This window comes from Perca flavescens, chromosome 3 (assembly GCF_004354835.1).
Source record: "Perca flavescens isolate YP-PL-M2 chromosome 3, PFLA_1.0, whole genome shotgun sequence".
NCBI lineage: Eukaryota > Metazoa > Chordata > Actinopteri > Perciformes > Percidae > Perca > Perca flavescens.
Window position 1 is genome coordinate 10860951 of NC_041333.1, and position 14988 is coordinate 10875938.

At 41.8% G+C, this 14988-nt stretch overlaps 1 protein-coding gene across 1 annotated transcript in view; it reads right to left on the minus strand.

Annotated features, from left to right (window-relative positions):
- LOC114552239 (uncharacterized) overlaps nt 1-14988 on the minus strand; it is a 47504-nt gene that overhangs the window by 16857 nt on the left and 15659 nt on the right. The window contains exon 3 of the mRNA XM_028572898.1: nt 11092-11193. Within this exon, the coding sequence (XP_028428699.1) occupies nt 11092-11193 (102 nt within the window). The remainder of the gene's footprint in view (nt 1-11091; nt 11194-14988) is intronic.

Below are 14988 nucleotides of genomic sequence, written 5' to 3' on the forward strand. Positions count from 1 at the left end.
ATTGTTGTGTGATGGAAGGACTTTTCTCCAGATGAGATGGGAGCAGCAGCTTGTAGATGAGAGCGTGCTTCGCCACACTACCAATCAGGGTTTTCAAGTGTGGCATAATCACTTGAGAAACACATTTTGTTTGTGACTGTTCATAAAAAAAAAAAAAAAAACATTTTACATGAGATACCTTCAATATTTTACAATATTGATGTTGTCGTTGTTGTTGAGAATCAGCATAACTTTAAAAAAAAAACATCCTTAAGCACCGTCTTATTGTAAATGCAATTGAACGGAAAGCACATTCATGTTCATGCAAAAGACTCGTGGCTAAATTGCCAATATTATTGACATTAGTCAATTCAGGATTTTAAATGTTTGCATGGCAGAAACTATCTCTGCAGATTTATCTAAGATGAAGTGTTCCCAAAAAATAGTATTAACTTGTTTTTTTTGTTTGCCGATAAGTCATATTGTACAAGACATTTTGTGACAAAAAGACTTACTGTATATGGCTGATTTTATGATTGCTCGCAGTAGGCTAGATTTAGGGGTTATTGTGTCTCTGTCGTGCCAAAGAACTGCACGACTCTGCTACGCGTACTATATTCCGTAGAAATAATAGCTCCGCCTCGATCAAACTCTCTATAGAGCTGCGCGGGGGAAATCAAAAGACGGCCAAGACTCAAGGGGAAGGTAGACAAGGGAACCACGTTGGGCAAATAAAGGGGGGTCAGTGCATGTGAGAGGGGGATGAACGAAAGGGAAGGAGTGCATCAGTCTGTGTACCTTGAGGCCAAAGTCTGAGGGGAAAGGCCTATAATGGCATGCGCTAGTGTGAGCTAGGCTGGATGGTTGCATACTCGACAAGATCCCCAGGGCCAGTGTGAGCAGAGCTTCGTGGGCTGGGAGAAGAGGCCAAGGCTGCAGTATCCAGCTCCGCATACTGGACATCACAGTCCCTGTGGCCAGAGTTCTGGAGACAAGAGAGGTGAAAGGTGTATGAGGAGTGAGGCAGCCAAAAATATGAGAGAGAGAGAGAGAGAGAGAGAGAGAGAGAGAGAGAGAGAGAGAGTGAGGGGGGGGGGGAGAGATTGACAGAAGGTCTAAGGGTGCTTTCACACCTGCCTCTTTTCGTTCAGTTGAATCGCACTATAGTTTGTTTCCCCCTTGGTGCGGTTCGTTTGGGCAGGTGTGAATGAGGAAATCGCACTCGGGTGCACACCAAAAGCAAAGAAGCCGAGACCTGCTTGATGAGGTTGTCTCGGTACGCTTTCAATCAAACTCTGGAGCTAGTGTGGGATGAGCGACGCGACCTCGAACAGCACCAACTACTGTATGTGTACTCCGAAAGATCTGAGCTAATCTCTCCTGTAGTCAGGTGTGCTTAGCAAGCTGTGATACAGCAGAGCAGCAAACTGTAGCAGCCTGCAGTGTTTCTCTCACAGAAATAGACTGCGGTCAAGCTCACCGTCCGTCACTCGCATCTCCGTGTTCCAACCACTGCCGCTGCTAAAGTTGGAGACAGTGCCGGCAGAGCAGAGCAAAGTCTCGGTGACAATGTCTGATTATTTAAATGAAATGAGCTGGTTTGACCATGGAGATGCAAGAGTTATGCACTAGTCCAGAACACAGGATTTTTCTTCCTGTATTGATACATCCGACCAATAAAGGAGTTAACGTTCTTGCATAGTTTGTATTGACGGATTTTGGTACACTTGGAGTTTTCGGTGTGTGAAATGAAACCGAACCAAAAGGGGAAAATCGCTCCAAGTTTACAAACCCATCATCTGATTCAGACCAGAGCAAACAAACTATAGGTGGGAAAACGCCCTGAGAGAGAGAGAGAGAGAGAGAGAGAGAGAGAGAGAGAGAGAGAGAGAGAGAGAGAATGAAGATCTGATCGTCATGGTGACATTTTGAGTTCGTGAGCAGCGGTGTTACAGTGGAAAGCCAGTGGGAAAGCATGGAACATATAAATAAAATGTCAGATTAACATGAATGTGACAAGCAGACAAAAAGATGGAGATGTCACACTGAAAACCATAACAGTCAGACAGAAATTAATATATGACGATAAATAAAAGGATACAGATGAGGAAGGACTCTGACTTTGTTTACATGCACATAATGACATTGTTCTATTATTAAGATTTAGTATGTGGTAGAATGGCTCGAATGGGCTTATTTCAGATTATTTTTTTTATGATGCTGTTGCTCACGTATGCATTATTTAGGAATGATGCAGTGCTCCGAGTTAAGCCATCAGGCTTAAACAAAACCAATCGCTGCAACTAAACAGGCATTGGGCATGTGTTGCAACTATAATGCTTGGAGTATGGTGAGTGCCTGTCCAGACAATCCTTTGGGGAAAAAAAAAAAATATTTAGATTGTAATTTATGTCTCCTGATCACTGCATGAATGGACTGATTCTGTCTGTATCCGTGGTTACTGGGCTGCACACGAAGGTATTTACACAACCCGTGAGGAAATTCATGGAGATGCTGGAATGCTCGCTTTAAAACTGGAACATCAGTGTGCATGTAAACACAGACAAATGCCTTTATTCAACCAGCATCTGACCACTGTGCACAAACACCAATGATTGTCTCGGGGAGCAATTGTCCAAGTGAGCGATGGGTAAATGACCTTAATGTGGTAATCAATAAATAACAATGAAAGCTTTCAGCGCTGTTTATCTAATTATAAAAATACTTCTCAGATTGTTGTCTTCTGCGCTAGAAAGACTCAAAGGCACTGGGTCAGTACGAATCTGAAAGATGGTGAATTTAAAACACACCAACAAGACATTATATGCATATAAAACACATTGTAATGCATTTAATGTAGTAAGTAAACAGGAAATGTTGACATGGGCTTGGAAGACAACATGAAATAGAAAGGTAACTTTGGAATGCCATTTTATTCAAAATTAAATAAATATATGAACAAATAAATAAATAAACATGAAATGCATCCTAATAATATATAAATACATGTAAATATAAATATATGAAGGAGTAAATATAGTTAATATTTTAATATATATTATATATATATTATATATTATAATATTATAATAATAAATAAATAAAAAGGTTTTGACTTTTATTTCTTTCAGGGGACTTTTATTTTCTCATTTACATATTTATAGTTACATTTATTTATGTATGTATATATGTATTGTATCTAATCTTTTTTATATTTCATTATGTATTTTATAGGCATATCTGTGTATTTATTTATTCAATATTGAATAAAATGGCATTCCATACATAACAGGACATTAATGCAAACACAGTTTTGATTTCCTTTGCTCCTGCAAGGTGATGCCTTTTCTTTCAACACAGAAGAGGAGTCCGACTGCACTGATGGTTGTATCACCACGGAACTGGAATTAGAGATGACAGGAATCGAAAGATAACAGACAAATCTTCCATTCCAAAACGGCAACACGTTGAAAAGCTCCACAATCTACTTTGCTGTATTTTTCTATTGTGAGAGCAAAAAACGAGTCTGAGAAAGTCAGCGATTGGATCAAATGGTAGTGTCTCTCCTTTTTGTCAGTCTGCTTGTTCTTGGTAATGAACTCAACGGAGCAAAACAGAGGGAGCTATGTGACTAGGTAAATGCAAAGCAGAGATGGCAGCTGTCCTGTATCTACCTAAACAACAGCTCAGGATGGTGCAACACAGTCGCACTCCCAGCGCCTCAAAAACCGACACTCTGTCAGGTGCCTTTGGCGTTAGTCACTGACACAAAAAGTCTCCTGTAGCATTTAAACCTTATTTTCCACAGGGCCGCTGGCCCCCGCGAGCAATCGCTGTCATTCAAGTCGATGCTTGATATTCCACCGGCCGCGCCACGCCGCGTCCCAGACGTGTGCGTGCAGCGGCTCTCCGCTCCGCTAAAGATACGCGCCAGGTTTATTTTCACACGAGCTGCGAGGCGTTCAGACAGCAGGGCAGGAAGTGAGACAGCGAGAGTATCCAGTCAGTTTACTTAAAGACACCCTCCAATATACGGCTGACGAGAGATACATCTTGAAGGTGGAACAACATAATAGACATCATAGATCACAATGCCAGAAAAGAGAAGGCATGGAGTTTAACTGTAGGAGTGCTTGGAGTGGAAGGTAGATACTAGCTTAATATAAACAGGATTGCTCTGTAAAGTACTTGTAGAGACAATTTAATCTGCGAGTCGGGCAGCAAGACGCTCCGCTTCTGACATGCTCCCGGTGTGGTATGGCGCGTGGCGGAAGACGGAACAAAACCGGAACACAGCAGGAACGCAGCACAGACGGGCCCAGTGGAAAATTAGCTGCAGGGTGGTGCGGCGGTTGCAGTGTAACACAAGTAGACTTTATATTTCACAGTTACTGTTTTACGTCAGATCGTTTCAAAGATCTCGACGTTTCCGACTGTACTCAAAGGCAGCTTCATTTCACGGAGAAAGAGAGAAAGAAAAGAGACAGATGCTTTGTTGTCTGGCAAGCATTCAGCTGTTCCACAGACTCCTGGTCAGTCCAGTGCTTGTGTTAGGCGTTTCAAAACTTCCTTGTGGCAGCGATGGAGGCAGTGATGTTTCCCGTTTCCTGTACTGGGTTCTCACACCGCCTCAAAACAAACTGACAAGTCTGATCAGGCCCGCTGCAGTTTATTACGGCCCCCCCCCATGGCAAACCCTGCCGCATCCTAAACGCACTATCACCATTCAAAATGGATGGAATGACGTTTTTGCCGCACCATCTGGCGGCCGATGCAGGCTTTGTGAATGCAGACTTAACCAGACCCGGGGGCTTTCAATTAATAAAGGTTTCGATATTTGACGCTCTGGGTACCCCTTTGGCGGCACATTTCAATACTCTCGGTCGGGACCGAACTGGCGTAATTGTTTAACGTGCAGGGTAAAACCACTTTGTTTGGATTGGGAAAGATGGTGGGTGGGGTTTAGAAATGTACATTTAAGTGACACGCAGGACAACAACGGGACACATACCCGGGTCTCCGGGGTGAAAGTCCTGTGTTGTTTGACCCATCCACCACCACAACTTGCCTCTTATGCAGATTTTCGGCCTTTCATACTACACGCTACCGTTTTCACTCTTAAAACTACATCATCTTAGATCAGTGGTTCCCAACCTGGGGTCCGGGCACCCCTTTAGGGGGGTGGCAAAGATCACTGGGGGTGTGCAAGTCTTTATCTGGTTTAAGGTTGAGGTAAAAAAACTGTTTTTTTTATATTTTTGTTCTCGCTTAAAATTGTAGGCAGGCTACTTAGTAGGCCAAACCTCCGGGACCTCTTAACCTGTGACCCTTGCTGTCATCAGGTCAGCGCCAAGGAAAAAAGGTTGGGAACCACTGTCTTAGATTATTATTATTATTATTATTATTATTATTATTATTATTATTATTATTAAACCAGGAGAAACCCATTGAGATTAAGAATCTCTTTTGTGACCTGGCCAAGACAGGCATCAGCATTTAAAAAACACATATTTACAGACAAGAGACACAAGAGGACAATGTTAACAGAACTAAAATAAAGCAAAGCAATTCACATTACATCAATTTAAAATAGCCATTTTTGTAACCAGGAAAAACAAGTGAAAACACTGACACCTTAAAGAGTGTGCCTCCATTTCTTAAATTTTGAATGTAAAAGCATTCGCCGAGATTAGTGTCAAGTCATTCTGCAGCGTATTCCATGCAGAGGGGAGCAAAGTACACAAAAACCTTTTGTTCCCTGTTCTTTGCGCGCATTAGGGACAGAAAGCAAAATGATGTCCTGAGAACGTAAGAAGTGCCGACCTGCATTTCTCTGCGTGGTAAGTGAACAAATGTAGGGAGGTAGCACACCAAGCATTGTCTTATAAATAAAGTTATACCAGTGACAGAGCCTACGGGTTGCCAGAGCAGGCCATCCTACCCGAGAGCACAACAAACAGAACAACAACAACAAAAAATAGATGTGAGAGCCACTGACCAAGCGTCAGTATTTGACGAGCTGGGAGTGAGAACGGGTCGGATGGTGAGGCGGTGTAAGGGAAGAAATGCATCAGTGTACCTTATATCAATCTGAGAAAGAATTACATAGAAATGGTTGAAGCTTTTACATAATCTCAAGTTAATAATTGAAATCTACTGTGCAATCTCTCAGCCAATCGGATATTTCCCCACACCGCCCTGCACTCACGCTGGATATTTAAATATCTCGAATATTTGTCATGACCAGAGTGCAATCAGGGGGAAAATTACAGCCACATTGCATTCAAAATTGGCAGATAGTGTTTTACCCCGAGAGAATCATCATTAGTAACACTCGGAGCTCAACAGTCAATGCATGTCTCTCGCAAATAGTGTTTTGAAAACCTCGCCGATACCCTGTTCATCTTAAGAGCGGCCCTAAACTTCACTTTAAGTGGAATGTTATCAGAGATAAGAAATAAATCTAAGAGAAATCTACCCTCTGTGTCCAAGGCTTATCAGAATTAAACATCCAGTTCCTTTGAGAATAGAATTGAAGAGGATAGTTTGATATCCTTGAATGACTACACAGAAAATCTAAATCAATTCATCCGGGGGGTAAAGAGTGACAGTAATTGAGTTATCCCGGCTTTGAGTCAAGATGAGTCATTTAAAAACACACCATGAATGCAAAGCAGTCATTTTAAAAAGCTTGGCTGACAGGCTAATACACCAAAATCCAAAGCAAGTTGGTAATAAAGAGCATCAATGAAAGCACAACAGTTACAGATCATTTGGGTGTTGTTGAAGAGAAAGTTTAGCCAGAGTTGTCCATCAGTTTCATATGAAAGAAAAGTAACTTTTAGTAAACAAAGCAGACAACAATTACACTATTCACTGTAGTGTCCATCATGCACTGTAACAAAAGCCATTTCATTCAACTCAACCTGACTCAGGCTGACTTGTTAAGTAAGTTAAAGGTGCCCTGCCAGACGTATTTCTGTACATTCTATGTCTGAAGTTCTACCATGGACTCTGTAATATTTTTTGTGGAAAAAATGTCTTGGTTACCATGTTTCAAACCATTCTAGTGTGGTATAGAAAACCTGCAGGAAGACTCAGCTCGATTTGTGCCAGTTCTCATTAATATTCAACGAGCTTAGCTGCTTGACTCTGATTGGCTAACAGCTAGCCAATGAGAGCCTGGCTATCAGCATCCTTTAACCAGCGCAACTGGGCGAGCTCATGAATAGTAATGAGCTCAGGCAACACCACGTAAGACTGACCAGCTTTTGTAATTGGCCTGATTTCTCCGCTTATTTCTTATTGCTTCGTGCTTAGTGGCTAGAGCTGACAAAGTAGGTAGCAGTTCATTTTCACATTCACAACATAATGGACCTAACATATTTTGTGTGGCAGGGCACCTTAAAACGAAATAGTTGGTTCCACACTCTAATCGCTTGTTCTAATGTAACATTTACACTCAGCAGTCTTGCTGTCAACGAATCCCATGAAAAGACCAGAGCTGAACGTGCATCAGTCCGTCTCTCGATGCTTTCTGACTTAGAGTCTGTGGCTCTCATCCCGAAGCTCATTGGTTCCTACCGACAATCTTTGACCACAGTACATGGAAATCTGAGCTTCTCTGTTCTTGGTTTCGATAGCCTGTCCAGCGGTGCGTGCATGTTAGTGCACGTAGCTGTGAAATAACGTTGCTTATTCCACGTACGATCTGTGAGAGATGTTTTTTTTTTTTTCTTCCAGTATTTTGAGTACAGCCCCTTTAAAAGACTCTGTAGTTTATAGCTAATGTTACTGAAAGAGGAGGACTATTTTCCGCAGTGGATGAATACACATTTGGTTCTCTAGTGAGTATCCATGGCAGCATGACAGTGTTTCTGGGACCGACTCAATCAACTTCACGGTTATAAATAGGGCTGATATTCTTAGTCGACTAACACTCATTTGATTTTTGTCGACTAATCGATTCGTCGATTTAATCAACAGATCTGTAAAACTCAGAAGAATCATGCAAAAGCACTACTTTAAATCTCTAAAATGACCAATTAGGCGACTAATCAACTAGTAATAAAGGGACATATCAGCCAGTGCGACAGTGTGGCTCACTGATGTGTTGTAATAGTTAACAATGTGTCTTTTAGACAACAATGACTCAGAGGAATGAGATATATCAGGTATTGGCTACACAGAATATACTGAACTTCTTAGTAGTAAGAAAAACATAGATGCCCTTGATGAAAGTAACCGTGTCTAATTACACTGACTCAACTCACTGATAACAAAATATGCTGATTTCACTGAACTGATTATGAGATTGTACGGTGTTTGGAGGCACAAGGTGTTCAAAGCAAACTCTGTAATCCAAATGAACACCCACATGTTGTTGTCATCAGTTTCTGCACATCAGCGTTCTGGAAGTTGCACTTTCCCATCTCCACCAACAGCAGGTGTTTGTCTGTTCCAACACGTCTTCCCTTCGCCATGCAGGTAGTGCTGCTCATACTAATTTCAAGCACGCACGCACACACAACACATACAGGCTTACACATGCCAACACATTGTCTAAAAGTCCAAAAGAGTTTCATTTTCTTTAACTCAAAGCCGAGACCCCAGCCAAAGCAAATAAAATCCCCCGAAACACTCGAGCATCTGTGGCCCTGAGGGAGGCTCTGCACACTTAGCAGAGGCATCTGATATAACAAGGCAAACACTTCATAGTCAACAGCTTACACTCCGGGGCGATGATATACTGTAGAGCATCACACTGCAATTTATCGGCACACGGTTGCCATGAAAACACACACGTAATTACGAGGGATTAGAAGAAGTGGAGGGGAGGAGAGGCAGAGGGCAGAGCGGGTGATGAACACTGGGGTCAGAATGTAAAATAGTCCACACGTACACACACAGAGACACACACACACACACAGAGACACACACACACACACACACACACACACACACACACACACAGAAAGGGAGGATATAGTGAGGTGCTGATCAATGTAGGTAAGTAGACAAAAAGTGTTGCACACTCTGGCTTCATATGCATATCTGTGTTTATTCTGACCATGTTTCGGCCCTCAGACCTTCTTTAAATCAACAAAAAAAAGACATTCACAGATACTATATATAGGCCACACTCTTGTTAGACATCTGATGTTGATTAAATAATCATCTAGCATCTTTGGGGTAAAAAAAAACAAATATTATTACTACAACAACAATGTTTAACACTATGTAGAGCAGGGGTCGGCAACCTTTTTGATATGAAGTGCCCTTTTCAAAATGTCTTGTTTATTAGTGTGCCATGTTAACATAATTTTTTTTTATGAAATCACATCAAAATGTAATATCCAGGGAATCTGTAATAATCAGGACCTTGTAATTATTATTATTGTATGTTATTATTATTATTATCATTATGGAAACATGGTTGGTGGAAAATGGGCTGACAAAAATATCACTGTCAAAGAGCCTGAAGCGAAAAGTTGTGGAAAAGCCCAGCTTTAATGAGGAATGGACTGATAAGCAGGTCCTGTATGTCTCATTTTCAATGAAACGATGCTGTGGCAAAATAATAACACAACCAGCATCATTATCAAGAATGAAGAACACGAACATAACGATTGCGTCATTCACGTGCATATTAAGTAGCCACATGTATTTGTTTTGGTCTCATAATGCATCCATATTTACCGCTCCAGCGGAGAGGATGGTTTCTTCAGACAGCTTAAGTTTATAAGAATTTGTCCAAATTTCAAGATCCCTGCAAACTAAGATACAAAAACAGACTACAAACCAACAGCTTTTGCTTTAGCTTGTTTTGTAAAAATTCGCTATTTTCAGAGTAGAGCTGTGTTTGCGTAAAACAGCGCAATGGACAAGACTGGACTGAGCAGACAGAGCAGATTGAACTATCGCTTTCTACATGTTGATGCCGGTCTACACAGGTGAGTGCACTGATAAGTATTGGCTTTTAACTCACGGAGGTTTAATTGTAGCCACCTTACATTAACAAGACGTTAGTTCATCTGCCCCAGCGGCAGTTGGTAATCCTCTTTGTATTGTTCCCAGTCAGAGATATGAGTCAATCAAACTACTGTAAATAACAGGCGCCGATTTATGTTTTCCTCCGTGGGTGCTCACACGCGCACACCCTTTAAAAAAAAAGTAGTCAAAAATGTTTGCATTTCAGAACCTTAGGAAATGGACAGCGGCCGACACGAACACACACGCCGTAGTAGCTCTCTTTCAACTCAAGACAGCGCCACTTCTCACAGATAGGATTGGAGATGAGAAGTTTAATCAGCTTCGTGGGAAATTATAAATCAATGCCACCGACATGACCAATAACACTATGACAGACGCTCCACTTAGCACCACCTGCAATGTTTAATATTAAATTAATATAAAAATGAACTGGCAGTCTGGCACACGTGGGTGCTCAGTATTTTTCGGCACCTATGAGTTTGGCAACTGTGAACGTTGTAATTTGGCATGCGGATGATTTTTGAGCCATGATTTCAACACATCAATAACTCTCTTGCACATATATTGCCAGCGTGCCATTGGTTAAGGTGCCGCGTGCCCATGGTGGCACGCGTGCCTAAGGTTGCCGACCCCTGATGTAGAGAGATGTCAATTTCATATTAGTATGTTTGAAAATACAGAAAACTTCTAATAGACATATAGCAGAGGTTACAACGTCAGTTATGGAAGAACATCATTAACAACTTTGTCTAGACATCCAATAAACAATCCAATAAATGAAGGTGCATTACAAAAAACATTTCATATTGTTGATTTGAAGAAGGGCCGAAACGTGGTCAGAATAAACCGAGATATGCATATGGAGCCAGAGCGTGGATAGAAATTATGACATAAGGAGTTTAGTCAGTGGATTTACTGGTCAGCAACACCAGACGGCATTCAGGAAGCATCACAGCACTGCATTTCACTTGTAAATCAATTCACAAATACCTCTAAGCATAATGGCACAGAAAGTTGGCCCTTTCACCAGCAATTACTGGTGGCCGGCGGCAGCGGAGGCTGTCGATGACCCCTTCATACAGAAGCTCCCGTGAACCCGCTCGTGGCAGCACTACTCACCGGTTTATCAGTGAAGGGGGTCGACTCAGAGGGCGCCATGTCGTAGTAGGGAGGCTGGAGAGGAAGCTTCTGCATTTCCTCCTCCTTGTCCAGATGAACGACCTGCAGGAAACACCGAGAGCTCAGCAAAAAGTCTACAAACCAGGCAGGTCGGATGGTTTCTACTGGAGCTGCTCAGCAATACCTCTGCAACTATGCAACAATGCTGTTTGAGGCTGTAAAGATTGGGCAGTTTCATAATAATAATAATAATAATAATAATAATAATAATAATAAATTAATCCCCAGGGGGGAAATTACAATGTTTTCACTCTGTTGTTAGACAAACTAAGCCCAGAAATCTAGACGCACCCTAGCAGCAGCAAATGTAATATAAGCAACTCTGTTGGCTTGCCGGCTGGAAAAAACAAACTCTAGTCAGGCCAATCACATCGTGTATAGAGTCGGTGGGCGTGCTTAACATAATCATGGCAGAGTTGCGACGGTTCCGTGGGAATTCCCCGCAACTTGAAAACAAAGAAGATGGCTGCTGCTGCTGGCAAACAGCGGCCTTTCGAATGAGCTTTGGCCGCGACTCTGGAAGACTTGGGGCCTTATCTTGCACTCAGCGCAATTGCCTTTGTACACCGACGCATGTATCGTTCCTATTTTGCACCTGACACACAGCGGACTTTTCCCTCCACAGACGCACGTCGGTAAATTAGGGAATTAACTTGCGCTCCCAGGGGGGGTTCAGCGAAAAGAGGAGGCGTGTTCAGGCGCAAACATTCCCTGGTGCTATTTTGCGGTTTCAAAAAACTATTCCGCCACAGACCAGGAAAAACCTATCAACTAGCGTTGCTCTGGTTGGTTGTAGTTAGAGATGGACCGATACCACTTTTTTGCTTCCCAATACCGATTCCGATACCTGAAATTGCGTATCGGCCGATACCGAGTACCGATCTGATACCAGAGTGTCATATATTTCATTATGTTTTAACAACTGTATGCTACTATCCCTGTATGGATGTGATATGATTTCTATCTTTGTTGTTGGTCTGGCTCAGGTTAAACTCTTTGTGAAACATGAACAAACACAAACAATGAATGCCCCAGAACTTTCTTTTATTCTCCAGTTTGACAGTCAGTTATAACGGAAAAAGAACATAAATAAACTACTTTATTGTAGATTTTCTTTAGGGCTTTATTACGTGGTATCGGATCGGTACATAACCTCCAGTACTTCCCGATACCGATACAAGCGATTTAGGCAGTATCGGAGCCGATACCAATACTGGTATCGGAACATCTCTAGTTGTAGTGCTATCCTATTGTGTGCAGAGGGAATTTGAAAGACAACCGTTTATCCCGCCCCTCGGATTGAGCCCTGCCAACGGTGAGTTCCAGTTGTATCTGTGGTTGTACTGCTGCCTGTCTTGGCCAGGACACTTAAAAATGAGATTTTTAATCTTAATGAGTCTTTTCCTGGTTAAATAAATGGTAAAATAAGAATAATTTCTGTGTGAGTCCAAAAGGGACAATAAAGTATATGGTATCGTCTTGCAATCCTCACCGAGATTATCTTTTTAGCGCATCACTGAAAACTGTTGCATGCACATTAGTTCTGGCAGCAGAACATAATGTGGAAAAATTATTTTTTGACTTAATTTGCTCACACTTGTTTTTCAGTGCCAATAAGATGAAACAGGATCTGAAATCTGACAAGGAATGCATCTTGACAGCAGTTTGAACTCTAGTCGCTCGGCTGAACTCTACATGTGCATCAAAGTTGTTTTGTCAAATTAATCACTTTCATGTCACGCAAAGACATGATGCAAACTTTTGAAATAGTGGAACAGAAATGTAAAGCTCCAAAAGCTAGCTGTGCTACACAAACCACTGAAGGAAAAAACTGCAGGAAATTGAATTCCTACATGAAGGTGACATGTGATTACAAAAACAGATACGCTGCAGATTAATTACAGCTGGGCAAACACAGCTTGTCAATATATGGACGTGGCTCCTTGAAACCACCTTTATGTTATTTGCGAAATATTATCTTTCTTTCTACTGGAAAAACCAAAACATGAACACATGAAGAATGTTCAACATTATCACAAACTGGACATCCTGTTTTGATGTAAACTCCCAGTTAACTTCAGTTAAATTTGGATTCATCCACCAGCAAATACACCTTTGAATGGAGCTTTTCTACAACTGTGCCTTGGCTTTGTCATATTCCAGAGGAATATCTGTTGCTCTGCGTTTGAGGATTTAAAGCTGGACTGCAGATAGAACCTTTACATTCAAAGAGAGCGATGGAAGAGTCTTTAATGTGTCAAATGTGTCAAATGTGCAGTAAGCGATATGCTCAGAAAGATACATACTGTAGGCTGCTATTTCAGTCGGAACATTTTCAAAGTGTTGAACATAACAACAAACAGGAAGTCTCACACCATGAACTTACACAATTTTTGCAACCCATGGCTCTTTTTTTCAAAGAGGAGTGGAAATAAAAGGGATGACAACATTCATGACCGGTTCCTTTTTTACCGATCAGCAGAATAGTCGGGGCCTGGGGGGGTTTCCTTCAACAGGTTGCCACCGGTTTTAAACTTTCCGCGCAGCATGCCCCTAATTGATCTGTCAAACTCAACCATGCTAAAGTTTGACGACGCTGACAGCGTACCTTTCCAGGGCTTTTAAGGTGGATGTTCACAACAGGCTCTAGACACCTTTCACTACATGAAGGAATGACTTCATTATGTTGGAACGGCAAATGAACGCCTTCATTGAACATTTGTCAGACCTGCGCCTTGCACAATGGAAAGAAATAAAAGTGAGTGAAAGAAATCAACGTCGCCCAGAACAATGACGTTATGAACGTAATAAAGGTGAGATTCAGATAATAGATGTTGAACAATGAGTTTTCTCTCTGCGCCTCTGTGCTGTGTAATTTAAGGGATCAAAAGGCTGCCAAATGCTGTCCACATTTTTTTCTCACACTCAGAAATAGCTGTCCATATGGTTAGGTTGGGGTGAGCTTTTCCATTCATATTACATAAAAACGTGAAAAATGTAATAACCAAGTGTTCGAACGGTGAGCTGAGCACCAGACTTTATATGCAATTAGCTGGAGGAAAGGTTTGTTCGGAGCATAAAGACATCAGCCTCCTGGATGCTTGGCATGTGTTTGGCTCGGTTTGGGTCCATCTCAAAGCGACATACCCCAAGTGTTGTGATGCAGCGAGCGCAGATGTTGATGCTTTGGCTGCGTGGCCGGTTTTGCTCTGTGCACTGGGCAATGATAAAATCAGGATGCTGCCAATTTCTCCAGGCCAACAGAGTCACCTAGCAACCTATTCTAAAATAAAGCTGTAATATCCAACTTTTTTTAACTCCAAATTTCAGTAATAGGATATACTGCATTACCCGTTACCTGTCCCTGTGGCACTTTTAATAGAAAATAAATGCTGATATCTGGGTTTTCACTGATGTCCAGGATGTTTTGGTCAGAGCTGTGTTATAGCAGCCACAGCAATAACTAGGACTGCACCGAATCCAGATGTTTGAGGTTCGGCCGAATATCGAATCCGAAACCGTATACCGACTCCTACTCCCATCCTCAGTCCATTAACACAGTAAACACATGAATGAAGTAAACAACGTCCACAGCCTCTAAAATACTTAAATGTAACAACTTAATGTTGAATTCACACGCTCTTTTCACATCGTAGGAAAGCACATTGTTATCGCCAAATGAGTGACAATTTAGTTTGGCAAATTTTCGCTAACCAGTGTATTGTGAAGGCAAGTTGGGTGGGTGAAATTAGAAAGCTAACGCTCCAACTGTAGGGAGGCTCATTTGCAGAGAGAACAGCTGACAGCCCAGGAGAGACTGGTTAACATAAGTTTTTA